The 20,819-nt window shown below is 42.2% G+C and overlaps 1 protein-coding gene across 4 annotated transcripts in view; it reads right to left on the reverse strand.

Moving 5' to 3' along the window:
- Positions 1–20,819, reverse strand: part of LOC311133655 (synaptotagmin-2-like) — a 78,083-nt gene that overhangs the window by 18,176 nt on the left and 39,088 nt on the right. For 2 of the 4 annotated variants that reach the window (XM_084167188.1, XM_084167187.1), the window contains exons 2-3: positions 1,086–1,316; positions 784–944 (exon numbers count right to left, since the gene is read on the reverse strand). In XM_084167188.1, the coding sequence (XP_084023314.1) occupies positions 784–944; positions 1,086–1,287 (363 nt within the window). In that variant the 5' untranslated portion in view covers positions 1,288–1,316. Of the gene's footprint in view, positions 1–783; positions 945–1,085; positions 1,317–9,431; positions 9,573–20,819 lie in introns of those variants that run through there. The other 2 variants (XM_084167186.1, XM_084167189.1) reach the window with 2 other exon arrangements.

The following is a 20,819-nucleotide window of genomic DNA, read 5'->3' on the forward strand; positions in this document are numbered from 1 at the left end:
GAAGTTGCTTCCAGATGTAGTTTGGAACTCAGTAGTGAGTGTTGCAACCAAGGACAGATGCGCTGCGTGCTTCAGCATTTGGCGGTCTTATTTTGTGAGCTTGTGTGGCCTACCACTTCGCGGCTGAGTCCTCTGTAGCTCAGCTGGTAGAGCACGGCGCTTGTAACACCAAGGTAGTGGGTTCGATCCCCGGGACCACCCATACACAAAAAATAATAATGTATGCACGCATGACTGTAAGTCGCTTTGGATAAAAGCGTCTGCTAAATGGCATATTATATTATTATAGACGTTTCCACTTCACAATAACAGCACTTACAGTTGACCGGGTCAGCTATAGCAGGGCAGAAATTTGACGAACTGACATGTTGGAAACGTGGCATCCTATGTCGATGCCAAGATGAATGTCACTGAGCTCTTCAGTAAGGCAATTCTACTACCAATGTTTGTCTATGGAGATTGCATGGTGGTGTGCTCGATTTTATATACCTGTCAGCAACGGGTGTAGCTGAAATAGCCGAATCCACAAATTTGAATGGGTGTCCACATACTCTTGTGTATACAGTATATAGTGTTTGTCTTTCAGCTATCCCAGAAGTATTTTCTAGTCATGTTTGTCTACTCTCATCATCAAAAAATAAGTAACTTGACTTATAGATTTTTACAAGACTTTTGTGTTCAGATGAAATAAGAACCCTGAGTGTGATATAAGTTATGTCTGTGGGAGTTGCCTGTTCTTAGTGAACTCAGTTTAGTTTATATGCGGAGCCTGAAGCACCGTACCTCGTCCCCTTTCATGTTCTTCATGTTGAAGCCATCCTTTCCCTTCTTGCCCTTCTTGTTCTTCTTCTTCTTGCAGCAGCACTTCTTTATAATGCAAAAGCAGCAGGTGAGGATGAGGAGGGCGGCCACCACAGCGATGGCTATGATAGCCCAGGAAGGGACTACAACACAAACACACAATATGGGTTAGATTCATTGAGCTCCTATGAGATTTTTCACCTTTGGCTTCTCTGTTCCAACATTGTTCCATGCATAGTACATGAGTATGAGTCAGAGGTGGGAAAAAAACAGGGAGGACTTACGTGGGATCTTATCGATCTCGTTCAAGAATTTGCTCTTGATCTCTTCAAACATGTCGTTCTTGGACTCTGTGCCGTTGCCTGGGGGTTCAGCCACTGTGGTGGCGATTGCTACGGCTGGGGCCGCGGTCATGGTGGCGCCGGTGCCCGTGGGCTCTGGACCCACCATGGCCTCCGGCTTATTCTTGAACAAGTTCCACTTCATCGTCAATGACTAGACCACGCACACAGTTCCTGGGGCAAGGCACAGACACACAGAGAGGGACAGTCAGTTGTTATCACCAGCAGCACAGGCAATGAAGTGTGTGACCTTTAATATAACGCACACACACATGCACAAAAGTAACAAAATTGATTATTTCTCAAATGACTCATTGTGACCAAACTCAATGTCTTATCGCTGTGTCAGACATTAGAACAGCACATGCGGTGACAAGGCTGGAGTGGTTCGTAGGGAAAAGGACTTCCTTGACATTAGTCCACATCTCAGACTCTGAGAATAAAAAATAATTGTGTATAATATGCCAGCCAGTAGTCCTGCATCCTTAATGTACAATGAACTCCTAAATGGATTTAACTCAGGGATGAAAAAGCTAATCTCATTTGTTTGAGGAATGAGACACAGTATCTTAATGATCCAACGCAGCCATTTTTTTCTCAATATCAAATCATTTCTGGGTAACAATTAAGTACCTTACTGTGATTGTTTTCAATCAAAATGGTCAAAAACTATTTTATTTTGCAAATAACAATTTCTCAAGCAATAATTTTTCTAGGACTGTCTGGGAGTGGTTTGAGTGGCGAGGGTAAAACTGATGAAAAAAAACAACGAGCTTTTCTTGGCAGAGAGGTTTGGAACTCTCTTGGTTATTGGTCTATTAACTAATTTACTGCATGGTGATGTCACCAGGTAGGCCAAAACTCCATCCCACCCAAACAGGCTGAAATTTCAGATGGTCTTTTCAAACAGTTCTTACACTAAAATGGCATTATAATGATTTTTTGAATTTCACAGTATTATTCAAACCTCAGTGTAGAAATGTATATATGAAACAGGAAAATCATGTTTTTGATGGCAATGGGTCTTTAATAATACATAAATGTAAATGGAATCAAATTCTATCAAGAAGACCCTCAGTCCCTTGTGAGAGTCGATATTCAAGATTACAGCATTACATCACGGTCAGTTAGAGATTAAACAAAAATGAATGGTTGGAGCTAATACAAATTCTACTTGAAGTGGAAAATGTGCTAGATAGATATGATGGCTCCCTATCCAAAATTAGTTCCAAAAAGGGCTATCTTCCAGTTATGATGAGTGATCTGTTACCTCTGAAGGAATGGCGAAGGTGATTATATGTCTCTTCTGAAACAATGATCTCCACCAAATTGAAATTAGGCACTTGTGACTGAAACATCTTCTTTCTAGTAAATCCTAATAGGATTAGCATGGATGCTATACTGAAACAATTTACACTGTGAGAAGGTGAGATTGAGAGGCTGATTGCGAATTATCACCTTTGAATGCATATTAGACCAATAGCCCCGGCTATTGCCAAATGCACCCCCAAAAGTTCTCAGGAGTTGCCATTATCGTGTAATGATTCATAATTACAAAATGTATGACAGTGAATGGCTTCTCAAGTCTAATAAAGGACATTCTCATTACAAGTCACAAAAATGTGAGGGATGAGATCACTGTGCAAATTCAAAGATATAACATAAAGTGGTGTAAAGTAACTAAGTAAAAATACTTTTAAGTATTACTTAAGTAGTTTTTTGGGGTATCTGTACTTTACTTTACTATTTATAACTGTTACTTTTACTCCACTACATTCCTAAAGAAAATATGTACTTTTTGCTCCCATACATTATTATGCCTGACACCCAAAAGTACTGGTACACTTCGAATGCTTAGCAGGACAGGAAAATTGTCAAATTCACGTACTTATCATGACCTCTGATCTGGCAGACTCCCTAAACACAAATGCTTCATTTGTAAATGATGTCTGAATGTTGGAGTGTGTCCCTGGCTTTTTTTATTTTATTATTATTTTGTGCCGTCTGGTTTGCTTAATATATGGAATTTGAAAATATTTATAGCATTCACATTTACTTTTGATACTTAAGTATATTTTAGCAATTACATTTACTTTTGATACTTAAGTATATTTAAAACCAAATACTTTTAGACTTTTAATCAAGCAGTATTTTACTGGGTGACTTTCACTTTCTATTAAGGTTTCTTTACTTTTACTCAAGTATGACGACTGGTTACTTTTTCCACCACTGATAACATGAAGCAAATGCATACTATAGATTATCTTTCTACCCATCTATCCAGATGGATGCTATTTTAACAATAGTGTTCATTAATCTGACCGCAATCCTCAATCACAAACCACAATCATAAAGAATAAGAATGCATGAAACACTATTTACATTTACATTTACGTTTACATTCACTATAACCACATGTCTGTCTTCTTCAGGGAATTCTATACACTACAAACATCTGACAAAATCAATTCTCCTCTCAGGCCTCAGCAAGCATCATATCATTCTGTGCCAGTTCTGTGTTGCTCTCATGGGCAGCGACAGGAGGGGAGAGTAGGGAACGTACATTAGAGTCTGAAAAATTATTTCCCAGAATTCCAAGCTACACCCTGGTCACTCTCAGGGGTGACACCAGCATATGATTAACATTTACAGATCATGGTGATACACTTTGTGAGTCATGCTCATCTATGATTTGGTAGGACTGAGCAGGGCTGAGCAATGGCACAATAGTATGAAATGGGTACCTCTAACCTATAGCCAGCCACTCAACAATGTGTAGGATAAAGAGCTATTTGTTCCCACATGTGCATTGTCCGGCTCTGCCTCCCTATTGTCCCTATTCTATTGTTTTCTCAGGCAAGGATATCTAAGGTGGAAAATGACACAGGCATACTCCTCTATTTTGCACATACATAATTGGTTGTAGATCCATTACTCACAAAGTCAGTAATGGCAGATGACGAGAAGAGAGTAGATGCGCAACTCACATGACAGAGGCATCTTTTAAATCCTATTAGTCTTGTAATAGATTCACCCGATCCATCTCTCCTGACATCTACAAACACTCTCTGGTGAATTAGCTGATGCAAAATACCATCATTGGAGAAGGTTGGTTTACAATACTTTCATACACTGTAAAGGAGTGTTGGTTTGTAAACTATTGAAAATGGATTATCTGCTTATAGTATATACAGTTGAAGTCTGAAGTTTACATACACCTTAGCCAAATACAATGAAACTCATTTTTTCACAATTCCTGACATTTAATCCTAGTAAAAATTCCCTGTCTTAGGTCAGTTAGGATCACCACTTTATTTTAAGAATGTGAAATGTCAGAATAATAGTAGAGAGAATGATTTATTTCAGCTTTTATTTCTTTCATCACATTCCCAGTGGGTCAGACATTTTTATTTCGTAGCATTGCCTTTAAATTCTTTAACTTGGGTCAAATGTTTTGTGTAGCCTTCCACAAGCTTCTCACAGTAAGTTGGGTGAATTTTGGCCCATTCCTCCTGACAGAACTGGTGTAACTGGGTCAGGTTTGTAGGCCTCCTTGCTCGCACACATTCTTTCAGTTCTGCACACACATTTTCTATAGGATTGAGGTCAGGGCTTTGTGATGGCCAATCCAATAACTTGACTTTGTTGTCCTTAAGCTATTTTGCCACAACTTTGGAAGTATGCTTGGGGTCATTGTCCATTTGGAAGACCCATTTGTAACCAAGCTTTAACCTCCTGACTGATGTCTTGAGATGTTGCTTCAATATATCCACAGAATTTTCCTTCCTCATGATGCCATCTATTTTGTGAAGTGCACCAGTCCCTCCTGCAGCAAAGCACCCCCACAGCATGATGCTGCCACCCCCGTGCTTCACGGTTGGGATGGTGATCTACGGCTTGCAAGCCCCCCCTTTTTCCTCCAAACATAACAATGGTCATTATGGCAAAACAGTAATATTTTTGTTTCATCAGACCAGAGGACATTTCTCCAAAAAATGCAGTTGCAATGTGCAGTTGCAAACCGTGGTCTGGCTTTTTTATGGTGGTTTTGGAGCAGTGGCTTCTTCCTTGCTGAGCAGCCTTTCAGGTTATGTCGATATAGGACTAGTTTTACTGTGGATATGGGTACTTTTGTACCTGTTTCCTCCAGCATCTTCACAAGGTATTTTGCTGTTCTGGGATTGATTTGCACCTTTCGCACCAAAGTACGTTCATCTCTAGGAGACAGAACGCGTCTCCTTCCTGAGCGGTATGATGGCTGCGTGGTCCCATGGTGTTTATACTTGCGTACTATTGTTTGTACAGATGAACGTGATACCTTCAGGCGTTTGGAAATTGCTCCCAAGGATGAACCAGATTTGTGGAGGTCTACAAAATTTTTCTGAGGTCTTGGCTGATTTTTTTTAGATTTTCCCATGATGTCAAGGAAGAAGCACTGAGTTTGAAGGTAGGCCTTGAAATACATCCACAGGTACACCTCCAATTTACTCAAATTATGTCAATTAGCCTATCAGAAGCTTCTAAAGCCATGACATCATTTTCTGGAATTTTCTAGCTGTTTAAAGGCACAGTCAACTTAGTGTATGTAAACTTCTGACCCACTGGAATTGTGATACAGTCAATTATAAGTGAAATAATCTGTCTGTAAACAATTGTTGGAAAAATTACTTGTGTCATGCACAAAGTAGATGTCCTAACCGACTTGCCAAAACTATAGTTTGTTAACAAGACATTTGTGGAGTGGTTGAAAAACGAGTTTTAATGACTCCATCCTAAGTGTATGTAAACTTCTGACTTCAACTGTTGGTGTTCCTCTTGTCCAGGCACGAAAGGCCAGTGTGGAGTGCAATAGAGATTGCTTCATCTGTGGATCTGTTGGGGCGATATGCGAATTGGCGTGGGTCCAGGGTGTCGGCTCAGTCATATCCTTACATGGTCTCTCCTATCATTGCTATGCGGATGACACTCAAGTACTTTTCTCCTTCCCCCCTTCTGACACCCAGGTGGCGACACGCATCTCTGCGTGCCTGGCAGATATCTCAACTTGGATGTCGGCCCACCACCTCAAGCTCAACCTCGACACGACAGAGCTGCTCCTTCCTCCCGGGGAAGGCCTGCCTGCTCAAGGACCTTTCCATCATGGTTGACAACTCCACAGTGTCGCCCTCCCCAGAGTGAAAGTAACCTTGGTGTGACCCTGAACAAAACCCTGTCGTTCTCTGCAAACATGAAAGCAGTGACTCGCTCCTGCAGGTTTAGGCACTTGTCCTCTCCCACCTGGACTACTGCAACTTGCTGTTGGCTGCACTCCCCGCTTGTGCCATCAAACCCCTGCAACTTTTCCAGAACGCTGCAGTCCGCCTTGTTTTCATCCTTCCCAAGTTCTCTCATGTCACCCCGCTCCTCCGCACACTCCACTGGCTTCCAGTCGAAGCTCGCATCCACTACAAGAACATGGTGCTTGCCTACGGAACAGCAAGAGGAATTGACCCTCCTTACCTTCCGGCTATGCTCAAATCCTACACCCCAACCTGAGCACTCCGTTCTGCCACCTCTGGTCTCTTGGCCCTCCCACCTCTATGCGAGGGTATCTCCTGCTCAGCCCTGTTCAAGCTCTTCTCTGTCCTGGAACCCCAATGGTGGAACCAGCTTCCCCCTGAAGATAGGACAGTAGAGTCCCTGCCCATCTTCCGAAAACATCTGAAACCCTACCTCTTCAAACAGTATCTTAAATAATCCTCCTCCTCACCTCGTGAACGCCCCCCCCCCAAAAAAAAAAAATATATATATAATAATAGTAAGATAAATAAAAGAATGAACCAGCACTTGCACTCGCTTTGGATAAGAGCGTCTGCTAAATGACTAACATGTACATGTAATGATGGTGTTGATGTGAGCCATGACCAGCCTTTCAAAGTATTTCATGTCTACAAATGTGAGTGCTATGGGGCGATAGTCATTTAGACAGGTTACCTTGACATTTTTGGGCACAGGGACTGTGGTGGTCTGCTTGAAACATGTAGGTATTGCAGACTGGGTCAGGGAGTGGTTGAAAATGTTAGTGAAGACATTTGCCAGCTGGTCAGCGCATGCTCTGAGTACGCCTCCTGGTAATCTGTCTGGCCCTGCGGACTTGTGAATGTTAACCTGTTTAAAGGTCTTACTCACATTGGCTACGGAGAGCGTGATTACAAAGTCATTTGGAACAGCTGGTGCTCTCATGCATAGTTCAGTGTTGCTAGCCTCGAAGTGTGTATGGAAGGTATTTAGCTTGTCTGGTATGCTCGCTTCACTGGACAGCCCGCTGCTGGGTTTCCCTTTGTAATCCGTGATAGTTTGCAAGCCCTGCCACTTCCGACGAGCATCAGAGCCGGTGTAGTAGGATTCGATCTTAGTCCTGTATTGACGCTTTGCCTGTTTTATGATTCGTCGGAGGGCGTAGCGGGATTTCTTCTAACCGTCAGGATTAGTGTCTAGCTCCTTGAAAGCGGCAGCTCTAGCCTTTAGCTCAGTGCGGATGTTGCCTGTAATCCATGGTTACTGGTTGGGATATGTACGTACAGTCACTGTGGGAACAACGTCGTGTGCCTGTATATCTGTGTGTATATATGTGTCTGTGTGTGAGAGGCTCTCCAATGCAGCAAGCTTCCCAGAGGTGTATTATTCCCCTCTAAAAGGGCTGGAAGAGAAACGATCTGCATCAGTTTAGTCGACAGGCAATTCCTAGGGCCCATCTAAATGAGCAAGCAAGACAATTGGACAGATTTGGGATACATGGCTGGCAAACACAGAGCTTAACCGTGATTACATGTGTCCTCACTGGAGACAGACAGACACTCACAGGCCTACAACAGATCTTCACTGACTCTAGATCCAGACAGCTTAAGATAACCATGTGCACTCCATTTTGTATATATTTTACCATTAAAGAAGAATGTTACATTGTCAAACCAACAGCTTTTTGTTGTATTGTTGGGATGTAAAGAGATGTTTCGATGCAGTTGACATATTACAAGATATATGATTCAGAATTGTTTTAGAAACTCTGTGTTCAACTGTACAGTTCTTTACCTAAGATACCAAGCATAAAGGCAATGGTATCTGTAGGAACTGCATTGTCTAGAGTGGCAACAGACAGTGAAATGATCGAAACATGGGTCAGCATCAACAGTAAAACAGTATTCTGTCAAGTCTGTGGCCGGGATTCAATGCAAGTCTGTGGCCGGGATTCAATGCAAGGCGTCTTATAGCACAGAGCTATAAGTCAATTACATTTGAGCCGACATGTGCAGCATTTACCGTGAATGCAAATGACCCGGAAAATGCCTTTGAAAGCCACATTGTCGGCTGTATAATGCGCTGCTCTGTAACGCGCCTTGGATTGAATTCAGGCCTGTGTCTTCATTGACCTATAGTCCACAAATCAGTACACTGTGCATCTTCAAAAGGTTCTAAAATCCTTAAAATAGCTAGAAGCTATACGATACCCCACTCCACAAGACGTGTTCAATTCCAGATTGAAACATTACAGGAGACAAACTAGTTGTTGCTGAGCAAATCAAATCCAGATGAATTGCCTCTGTCTGATATCCAGTCACTTACAGCCGGCCTGAAGCCATGGTAGCCAATTGAGTTTGAGATCTGACCAATTAAATTACTAATTGTTTTACATCACAGAAAGAATGAAAATGGCTAATATAGACATAGCTGCTTACACCATGCTCTCTCATTTATCGATATATGACAATCTGAACAGATAAGGAGAATTATATGACAAATTAAAATGATTCCAGCAAAACAAATGGACATCATACATTACAACTGATCATAACAGTCCCAACAGGCTATATTCCAAAATGGTATAATAGCTTACTGTCCTTGTCTCACTCTCATCTTGTTTAGTGGCTGTAAGGCGAAAGAGACAAGAAGAGAAAGCTATCCATTCTATCTAGGTCAGTAGTATCTACCTCAAGCCTGCAGGTACTGCAGGTACACTTACATACCAATTTCTGCATCTCTGCAGCTCAGCACTGGACAGCTCCACTTAGCTAGTCGCAAACCTGAAGCCCCAGATACACACCATACAAACACAACACAAACCCATGAAATCATCCAACGATTTGCAGATTCATAGGTCAAAACTTCAAACGACAGAACCATTTGTCATTCTGATTCATTTATAATCAAGAATGTTCATTATGAAAGTTGTCCTAAAATGACCTGAATTTCTATATCATCTGCTGGTTATCCTTACCAGGGAGGATATGAGAGCGAGGTAGAAAGTCTTACCAGTCTAATGTGATATTCGCACTGGTGACCCATCCAATAATCAGGCTCGTAGGGCTAACGTTTCAGTGTCGTGGTAACATCCCCTGAATTCTCCCATAAGCAGAGACTGCAGTCTCTCCCCTCACTTCTCTCCACTGCAGCAGAGCAGGGCAGTACTCTCCCTCTCTTTCTAGCTCTCTCTCTCCTGTACACACCGTCTCCCCCCTTTCCCACCCTCAATCAAATACCCCCCTCTCTCAATTCTCTCCTCCCTCACTGTCTCTCCCTCAACATACACATTCTATCCAATTGTCTCTCTATTTCTCTCTCTCTCTCTCTCTCTCTCTCTCTCTCTCTCTCTCTCTCTCTCTCTATATCTTTCTCTCTCCTCATTTGTGATGCTGCTCACACAGTATGCTACGCATCGGTCTAGCATCTGATGGAATGGCCATTGTAAAGGATCAATATGCAAACCCACTGTTCTCTGTACTTAGGGGTTGTGGAATGGCTCACTGATTTACTGGTAGGAGAAAGGGATGGAAGAGGGAAGAAAAGAGAGGCATGGAAGGAGAGAGAAAGAGACGAGAGGAGAAGAGGAAGAGAGAGAGGGGAGAGTATATAGGGAAAGAGAAAATGGGGAGATGAGGGATGTGGTTACTACATTTTTGAGAAAGGGGTGCTGTTTCTAAACTATTTAACGTTACACTGAAGTTAAAATGGTAATACCATGCACTGTACTGTGTATACCAATATCTCATCTTCAGCAAACAACCACGTATATAAACATTCAGCCATATTAGGAGTCTAAAATCACTAATTATTGGCCAAGAAACCCCTTCAAAATGCAGGAGAAGGAATGCAGGTTCAGTGGAGAAGGATCAGTGGCTCAGCATTTAGTGCTGATTTAGGATCAGTTTTGCCTTTTAGATCACAATGAATAAGATTACATGGACAGAGAGGAACTGATCCTAGATCAGCACCCCTACTCTGAGATGCTTGATACATACGGCACCTGATGAACATCTCCTCCTCTCAACACATATCTTACATGGGAGGATTTGAAAGGTGATGAAAGAATGTTATCAGCATAAGGCTGTGGTGGAATCATGACACATATCTTGTTACATTTCACACAATAGATTTAACAATGGATGGATACTAAATTATCCCTTTGACATGATATTTTGATTAGGATACCAGGAGGATTTGATTAAATGCCAGGATTCATTACTAAATTAGTAGAGCATCACAAGATCATACAGCTCCTATGCTATTTATCCAGCGTGAGATCTTGTTTCATGTTTCTGTAGCTGTGAAGATAAGGATCTTGTAAACATGTCACCTTAACTTGAACTCTCTTGTTGTTTAAATGCGCCTTGAGGTTATTGTCCCACAATACATGACAAGAATAGGAGTAAGTAAATCTGCTCTATAGTATGTGAGTCAAGATCATGCTTAAACTACTGGTAAATCACATTGTTTTGTTTTGTAAGACAATGCCGTTTTGCATATCCCATCCACTCATCCATTTAACTCTAGCTGAAATAACCCTTCCAACCTATTGTATCCTTTCATTTTTATAACAAAGTGACAACATGACAGCAATATTCATGTTCTAACAGATTTGTTGCCATTTCCTTGCACTCCCATCCCCTCTAGTTTGAGCCGAATCCTCCGTCAGCATTCCAGTGAGGACTTTCCAGAACTCTCACAGGTGCCTCCAGAAAGAATACCTCGGTTCCATCCGCGTTTGTGTGGAAGTGAACAGCTGGTGAAAGCCAGGCCGCTTAGCAGGCGCTCTGTCGCTGCTATGTTTCAGCGTGTTATGACTCCTTTGCACCAGATGGGGGCAGTAGTTAGCTCACGCTGCATCACTTTATGTTAATCTGCACTGTGCACGGCCGGTTATGCCCTTGGCTGGAGGAAGTAATGAGTTGTTGTTGTGCTGCATTTCGATACCCTAAACCTTCCTTACTCCTCCTCACTTGTCTACCCTCCCTCCCTACCCACTTACTCACCCCCCTCAAGTGTCTTCACTGACATTTTCAAACTCTCCCTGTCTGAGTCTGTAATACCAACATGTTTCAAGCAGACCACCATGGTCCCTTTGCCCAAGAACACTAAGGTAACCTGCCTAAATGACTACCGACCCGTAGCACTCACATCTGTAGCCATGAAGTGCATTGAAAGGCTGGTCATCAACACCATTATCCCAGAAACCCTAGAACCACTCCAATTTGCATACCGCCCCAACAGATCCACAGATGATGCAAGCTCTATTGCGCTCCACACTGCCCTTTCACACCTGGACAAGAGGAACACCTATGTGAGAATGCTATTCATTGACTACAGCTCAGCGTTCAACACCATAGTGCCCTCAAAGCTCATCACTAAGCTAAGGACCATAGGACTAAACACCTCCCTCTGCAACTGGATCCTGGACTTCCTGACGGGCCGCCCCCAGGTGGTAAGGGTAGGTAACAACACATCCGCCACGCTGATCCTCAACACATGGGCCCCTCAGGGGTGCGTGCTCGGTCCCTCCTGTACTCCCTGTTCACTCATGACTGCATGGCCAGGCACGACTCCAACACCATCATTGATCCAAGATGGCATAGCAGTGCAGTCGTGTTTTCTGTAGTGTCCTCATGTAAATAGCCTGTTTTTTTTGTTTGTTTTTTCGTATATATTTCTCAATCTCACTTTCCATCCTTTAACTAAATCTACTTTCCTGCAACCTGCCTCACCCAATGTGGAACGGATTCTATTATTTCTTCATACATTTTTGTCTAGAACCTCTGGCTGAAATTAGCCAGCTAGCCAGCTAACTAGCTACTTGCTATTAGCCACCGTTAGCGGTCTTCACCATTGTCCGTGGCCTGCACCAGCCAGCTCTAGCCTGGACAATTATCGGCCAGTCTGCACAGTCTGCACTTCGCGCTATCGAGCCAGAGCATATCGGATTTTCTGCCGGAATCACTGAATCACTGGACCTTAACACCGGATCATCGCAACTAGCTAGCTGCAACCGAAAGGCTGTTGTCGTTGTTGGCTAATCACCACTAATCACCACTGTCCTGAAGCTAACCCCAGTTAGCTTTGAGCTAGCCTCGAGCCAGGCCCATCTCCCGGCTATCTACCGCTCTGTCAACCGGACGGGACCTCCTAGTGTTGACACGGAGCCCCGCCGATCCATCACGACTGGTCTGCCGACGTAATCGTCTGATGTGGTTTCAACAGGCTTCCCATTGCGACGACCATGAAGATCCATCTGCTAGCCCCGGCCCGCTAGCACATGCAATCAACAGCCGTGCCTACAGCTCGCCTGTAGCGTAGCAGCCACTGAACTGCTCCCGGACTTACTTATTGCTGTTCACTGGACCTTATGATCACTCAGCTACACAGCTGATGCCTGCTGGACTGTTCCTTTATACGGTACCCCATCCTGTTGATCTGTTTAGCCTCATCTCAAACTTTCGTCGCCATTCTTAGCTCTCTCGAATAACACCTGTGACTGCTTTATGCCTATCTCCCATGTCAATATGCCTTGCCTATTGCTGTTTCGGTTAGTTCTAACTGTACTTTTTCAATGTAGAGCCCCCAGTCCTGCTCAACCTGTCTCAGATAGATCCTTTGTCCCACCCCCCACACACGCGGAGACTCCAGTGCCTCCAGTGATGCTATCTCTTTCATCTTCACTGTACTCATATCCTTCCATATCCTTGTTCTTACATAATGCCCTGAATCTATTTTACAACGCCGGAAATCGGACCCTTTTTTTCTCTGTACCCAACGCACTAGAAGACCAGTTCTTAAAGCCTTTAGCCGTATCCTTATTCTACTCCTCTGTTCCTCTGGTGATGTTGAGGTTAACCCAGGCCCTGTAGCCCCCAGTATCACTCCTGCTCCCCAAGGCGCTATCATTTGTTGACTTCTGTAATCGCAGAAGCCTTGGTTTCTTGCATGTTAACATCAGAAGCCTCCTCCCTAAGTTTGAGTTATTCACTGCGTTAGCACACTCAGCCAACCCTGATGTTCTAGCAGTATCTGAATCCTGGCTTAGGAAGGCCACCAAAGATTCTGAAATTTCCATTCCCAACTACAACATTTTCCGTCTAGATAGAATTGCCAAAGGGGGCGGAGTTGCCATCTACTGTAGAGATAGCCTGCAGAGCTCTATCATACTATCCAGTGTTCGTATTGCTTGGTGACCTAAACTGGGATATGCTTAACACCCCGGCCGTCCTACAATCTAAACTAGATGCCCTCAATCTCACACAAATTATCAAGGAACCTACCAGGTACAACCCTAAATCCGTTAACATGGGCACCCTCATAGATATCATCCTGACTAATTTACCCTCTAAATACACCTCTGCTGTCTTCAACCAGGATCTCAGCAATCACTGCCTCATTGACCCCTCATCACTGTCAAACACTCCCTAAAACACTTCAGCGAGCAGGCCTTTCTATCTAAAAAAACAACAACAAAAAAAGTTGTTTGCTGATGACCCAACAGTGATCAACGACAATGACGAGACAGCCTATAGGGAGGAGGAAGAGACCTGGCCGTGTGGTGCCAGGACAACATCCTCTCCCTCAATGTGATCAAGACAAAGGAGATGATTGTGGACTACAGGAAAAAGAAGAGGACCGAGCACGCCCCCATTCTCATCGACGGGGCTGTAGTTGAGCAGGTTGAGAGCTTCAAGTTCCTTGGTGTCCACATCACCAACAAACTAACATGGTCCCCATACCGGTACCCCCTGTATATAGCCTCGCTACTGTTATTTTACTGCTGCTCTTTAATTATTTGTTACTTTTATTTCGTATTATTTTATATTGTATTTATTTTGTGTGATTTTTTTTGGTATTCTTTGTTAAAACCGCACTGTTGGTTAAGGACTTGTAAGTAAGCATTTCACTGTAAGGTTGTATTCGGCGCATGTGACAAATAACATTTAATTTGATTTGATGTATTTAAAAGCATTGGATTTGTGTAACCATCGGTAAGAGGGAGTTCACTTAACACCAGTGCCTTTTAAATCTATGAGATGGGAGGAGAGGAGGAAGTTGGCCATATGCACAGTTCTAGGATCATTTTACTCTCCTATCTTAATCCCAATCCATTAGAGGAGCAAGTGTTTAACACAGATCTAGGATCAGTTTAGTCTCCTATCTTAATCCCAATCCATTAGAGGGGGAAGTGTTTAACACAGATCTAGGATCAGTTTACTCTCCTATCTTAATCCCAATCCATTAGAGGAGCAAGTGTTTAACACAGATCTAGGATCAGTTTACTCTCCTATCTTAATCCCAATCCATTAGAGTGGGAAGTGTTTAACACAGTTCTAGGATCATTTTACTCTCCTATCTTAATCCCAATCCATTAGAGGGGGAAACATTAAACACAGATCTAGGATCAGTTTACTCTCCTATCTTAATCCCAATCCATTAGAGCGGGAAACATTTAACACAGATTGCGGCACATCACTTACTATGAAGTTTCATTTAAAATCAAATCAAATCAAATCAAATATATTGGTCATATACACATGGTTAGCAGATGTTATTGCGAGTGTAGCGAAAAGCTTTAGACCCTTGTCAAAATATGAATTGCCTCCAAATAGCCTATTGTATAGACCAGGGATGAGCAACTCCAGTCCTCAGGGGCCTGAATGCTGTCACACTTTTGCCCCAGCTCCAACAATCAATATATAATGAGCTTCAGTTTAGAATGCAATTAGTTTAATCAGCAGTGTTTCCTAGGGATGGGGGAAAAGTGTGACACCACTCCGGCCCCCGAGGACTGGAGTTGCCCATCCCTTCGGAAAGTATTCAGACCCCTTTTCCACATTTTGTTACGTTACAGCCTTATTCTAAAATTGATTAAATAAATACAAATCCTCACAAATCTACACACAATACCCCATAATGACAAAGTGAAAAGAGGTCTTTAGAAATGTTTGCAAATGTATTAAAAATAAAAAAACAGAAATACCTTATTTACATAAGGATTCAGACCCTTTGCTATGAGACTCGAAATTGAGCTCAGGTACATCCTGTTTCCATTGATCATCCTTGAGATGTTTCTACAACTTGATTGGAGTTCACCTGTGGTAAATTAAATTGATTGGACATGATTTGGAAAGGCACAGACCTGTCTATATAAGGTCCCACAGTTCACAGTGCATGTCAGAGCAAAAACCAAGCCATGAGGTCGATGGAATTGTCCGTAGAGCTCCGAGACACGATTGTGTCGAAGCACAGATCTGGAGAAGGGTACCAAAACATTTCTGCAGATTTGAAGGTCCCCAATAACACAGTGGACTCCATCATTCTTAAATGGAAGAAGTTTGGAACCACCAACCACCATGACTCTTCCTAGAGCTGGCCGCCCGGCCAAACTGAACAATCGAGGGAGAAGGGCCTTAGTCAGGGAGGAAACCAATAACCCGATGGTCACTCTGACAGAGCTCTAGAGTTCCTCTGTGGAGATGGGAGAACCTTCCAGAAGGACAACCATCTCTGCAGCACTCCACCAATCAGGCCTTTATGGTAGAGTGGCTAGACGGAAGCCACTCCTCAGTAACCAGCAAATGACAGCCCGCTTCGAGTTTGCCAAAAGGCACTTAAAGACTCTCAGACCATGAGAAACAATATTCTCTGGCCTGATGAAACAAGATTGAAGTATTTGGCCTGAATGCCAAGAGTCATGTCTGGCGGAAACCTGGCATCATCCCTATGGTGAAGCATGGTGGTGGCAGCATCATGCTGTGGGGATGTTTTTCAGCGGCAGGGACTGGGAGACTAGTCAGGATCTAGGCAAAGATGAACGGAGCAAAGTACGGAGAGATCCTTGATGAAAACCTGCTCCAGAGCACTCAGGACCTCAGACTGGGGTGAAGGTTCACCTTCCAAAAGGACAACAACCCTAAGCACACAGCCAAGACAACACAGGGTTGGCTTCGGGATAAGTCTCTGAATGTCCTTGAGTGGCCCAGCCAGAGCCCAAACTTGAACCCGATCGAACATCTCTGGAGAGACCTGAAAATAGCTGTGCAGCAACGCTCCCCATCCAACCTTGACAGGGCTGGAGAGGATCTGCAGAGAATAATGGGAGAAACTCCCCAAATACAAGAAGACTCTAGGTTGTAATTGCTGCCAAAGGTGCTTCAATAAGGTACTGAGTAAAGAGTCTGAATACTTGTGTAGATGCAGTGGTGGAAAAAGTACTCAATTGTCATATTTGAGTAAAAGGAAAGATACCTTAATAGAAAATGACTCAAGTAAAAGTGAAAGTCACCCAGTAAAATACTACTTGAGTAAAAGTCTAAAAGTATTTGATTTTAAATTTACTTAAGTTTCAAAAGTAAATGGAATTGCTCAAATGTAATTTAAGTATGTAAAGTAAAAGTAAAAGTATAAATCATTTCTTGTATTTTTTTATTGACGGATAGCCAGGGGCACACTCCAACAATTTACAAAGGAAGCATTTGTGTTTAGTGAGTCTGCCAGATCAGAGGCAATAGGGATGACCAGGGATGTTATCTTGATATGTGGTGAATTGGACCATTTTCGGAGTGTATGGAGTAAAAAGTACATTATTTTCTTTAGGAATGTAGTGAAGTAAAAGTAAAAGTTGCCAAAAATATGAACAGTAAAGTAAAGTACAGATACCCCCAAAAGCTACTTAAGTAGTAATTTAAAGTATTTTTACTTAAGTACTTTACACCACTGTGTAAATGTGATATTTTAAATACATTTGCATACAAAAAAAAAAATGGGGTATTATGCGTAGATTGATGAGGGAAAAAAACAGTTTGATCCATTTTAGAATAAGTCTGTAAAGTAACAAAATGTGGAAAAAGTCAAGGGGTCTGAATACCTTCCGAATGCACTGTAGATGTAGGCTGTAAAGACTGTGTTTCAATTCAATAGATTTCATCCTTACTACGAACAGTTTCATTTAGACCCTTGTCAAAAAGCATTGCCTCCAAATACATAATGTGTCACCACAGTAAATATCATGTTTATGTTTTCATTGACTGAGTATTAGTGATGACAAACAAACCGCCTCAAGATGCTGGTACTGTACACAAATCATGTAGAGGGAATGTCCTGTAATGTCAGGACAGGACAGGTGAAAGGGATACCATGTTGTTGCCTGGAATTGATAGTAACCTCTCTTTCCCAGGGTATGAATTACCTCTGACAATAACATAAACCAAATGTAGCCCTAAGCTGTACCTGACCTGTTTACAGAAGGTTGTGACACACACACAAACACATATAGTTGTGCTACTGTCATCTATCTCATGAATCCACTAATTGTCTGAATTGAAATGTGGCTGTGGAAATCAGTTTATTGCTGCAATATGAGACCAACCTGTCCTAATGTAATAATGTAACGTTTACTCTATGCTCATTGAAAAGATTAGGGAAGTTAACTAGGCCTATATGTTCTGAGTGTTTCTGCTAGACAAAATATCAAAGATGATTACAGTTGAACTATATATACCAAACTGGGTTTTCACTATTTGAGGAGTGACAAATAATGATCTAAGAAGTGGGTCTTAGCTCCAGTTTATAACAGTATTTTGACTGAACCAGAAAAAAACTAAACAGAATAATTGATATCCAAAGTATTTTCCCTAAACTAGTCCATTGGGAAAGGCCAAAAGTATTGTCTTTGTGATAACAGCAGGAAAACATAATATTAAATGCAAGCATTTTTTTCAGAAGCTAATTAGAACATATTGTCCACTCGGGATAGTTTTATCTAACAACCTGTTCTATCTCTATCACCTTGTTCCTGAACTGCAGGCATTGAATCGCCATGGGGGGGATTCAGACCAGAGTTAGGAACTTTATTCCCTTTTTGTGCCCTTCTCTCTCTGCTCTTATTCTGACCTTGAACTTACACATGGGGCAAAGACAGTGCCAGCAAGGTAAGTGTCTGGGGTGGAGATCAAATAAATGGAAGTGAGGTGGAGGTGTATCTACAGATACGCCATATTCTGACCTTGATTTAACTCCCTCATAATTTCACCACCTTTACGCATGAGGAAATGATGAATAAGGTCGAGCAACCTGTCGGTTCCAAGTGGAAAAACATCTAATTGATTTTATCCCCATAAAAAATAACACCATTCTCCATGCACTGTAATTTACAAATTGATAAGAGCTATTGATAAGAGCTAGGTAAAGTATTAATCATTTTGGATAAGGGGGTTGTAAATATATGAACATTGTTTTAGATCTATTTTGCCTTATGATCGATGTGAAACCAGTCATATGGCAGCAAACTGAAGCATATCAACATGACAGGTAGGCTATGTGTGCCCCTTTCCCACAGTGAAGTGCTGTGCTGTTATGCAGAATTTAAATTGCATGGCCTTATATCTTGCAGGAATGAATCTTGGAGACACAAGCCAAATGAGATGACAAGCCAAATCTATGACAGTCGGGCCAAACGTAACCTTTGTACATTCTAGAATGTTTTGAATTTCAGCCTGGACTTTTCTCTGGTCTATTTAAATAATTTGTATCATGTTAAATACTAGGCACTATCGGTAGCCATCGTCAGTAATACTCACACACATTTTTTATTGTCACCTAAATGTTAGTTCCCTTATATTTTAGGTCTATATTTAGCATCATTACATTACCTTGTTAGTTTCCCTTTCTTTCCTCTGTCATGTCTGTGTGGTCGATCCTGAGGGTCACTAGCAATAGTGGATAATATTTAACGTATTACAAGTTGTTCAATAATTTTGGACATGTAGCCCACTTTATGGAATCATCATGGAATCAGGCTCCAGGTTTCACCCTGGCAGTTTAAACCTGGAGCCTGGCACATGTTCAGTTCCATGAACAGTGAGGATTAGGGTACATTTATAGGACTATTGGTCAACCCTTATTGTTAGAGTTTTCTAGCTAACAAGCTAGAAACAAACCAAAACATTGTTTAGAAAGTTGCTTTTAGTTGCCTGATTTGCCAGATTTACATATACTAAATTCATATTTTTTAACAGGTGGGTTTATTGGTGTTAAAATACACTAGTTATGCTATTTTGGACCACCAGGCTGCTGATGTCATGCAGCCTGTAGTTTTTGTGTTTATACTTTTTCATAACGACAACGACAAGTTTGATGTCAGACTACAATAGAAAGTTCATGATGTCACTGCGATAACTGTCGATGGACGTAGTATAAACCAGCCATTAGTCTTGAATTATTTGGTTTAGCACGCCCCCATTCTCATCGACGGGTTGTAGTGGAACAGGTTGAGAGCTTCAAGTTCCTTGGTGTCCACATCACCAACGAACTATCATGGTCCAAACACACCAAGACAGTCGTGAAGAGGGCACGACAAAGCCTATTCCCCCTCAGGAGACTGAAAAGATTTGGCATGGGTCCTCAGATCCTCAAAAAATTCTACAGCTGCACCATCGAGAGCATCCTGACTGGTTGCATCACCGCCTGGTATGGCAACTGCTTGGCCTCCGACCACAAGGCACTACAGAGGGTAGTGCGTACGGCCCAGTACATCACTGGGGCCAAGCTTCCTGCCATCCAGGACCTCTATACCAGGCGGTGTCAGAGGAAGGCCCTCAAAATTGTCAAAGACTCCAGCCACCCTAGTCATAGACTGTTCTCCCTGCTACCGCACGGCAAGCGGTACCGGAGTGCCAAGTCTAGGTCCAAAAGACTTCTCAACAGCTTCTACGCCCAAGCCATAAGACTCCTGAACAGCTAATCATGGCTACCCGGACTATTTGCACTGCCCCCCCACCCCATCCTTTTTACGCTGCTGCTACTCTGTTAATTATTTATGCATAGTCACTTTAACTCTACCCACATGTACATATTACTTCAACTATCTTAACTAGCCGGTGCCCCCGCACATTGACTCTGCACCGGTATCCCCCTGTATATATAGCCTCCCTATTGTTATTTTATTTTACTTCTGCTCTTTTTTTCTCAACACTTTTTTTGTTGTTATTTTATTTTTTTTGTTAAAAATAAATGCACTGTTGGTTAAGGGCTGTAAGTAAGCATTTCACTGTAATGTCTGCACCTGTTGTATTCGGCGCATGTGACCAATACAATTTGATTTGATTTGATTTGGCCTGACATGTGAATCCTTAAAGAGATGGGTGGGGCTAAGGCTTAAGAGGGTGTGAACGATGCTGAATGTGTGCATACAAAGAAGAGCTCTCCAGTAGGTACCAAAACATTCAAGGGCCATTTTCTCAAAAGTGAGGTTACAAGTTTATCAACTTTCAAAGCAGAATTACTTTCCCATTGTTCCTCAACTGTAGTGTATGATATACCATTTTCTAGCTTTGAGTCTCTACTTTTATCCAATGTAAAAAATATAATTTCAAATTTTGCTATATAAGA

Source organism: Coregonus lavaretus (assembly GCF_964263955.1).
Source record: "Coregonus lavaretus genome assembly, chromosome: 8".
Taxonomy (NCBI): Eukaryota; Metazoa; Chordata; class Actinopteri; order Salmoniformes; family Salmonidae; genus Coregonus; species Coregonus lavaretus.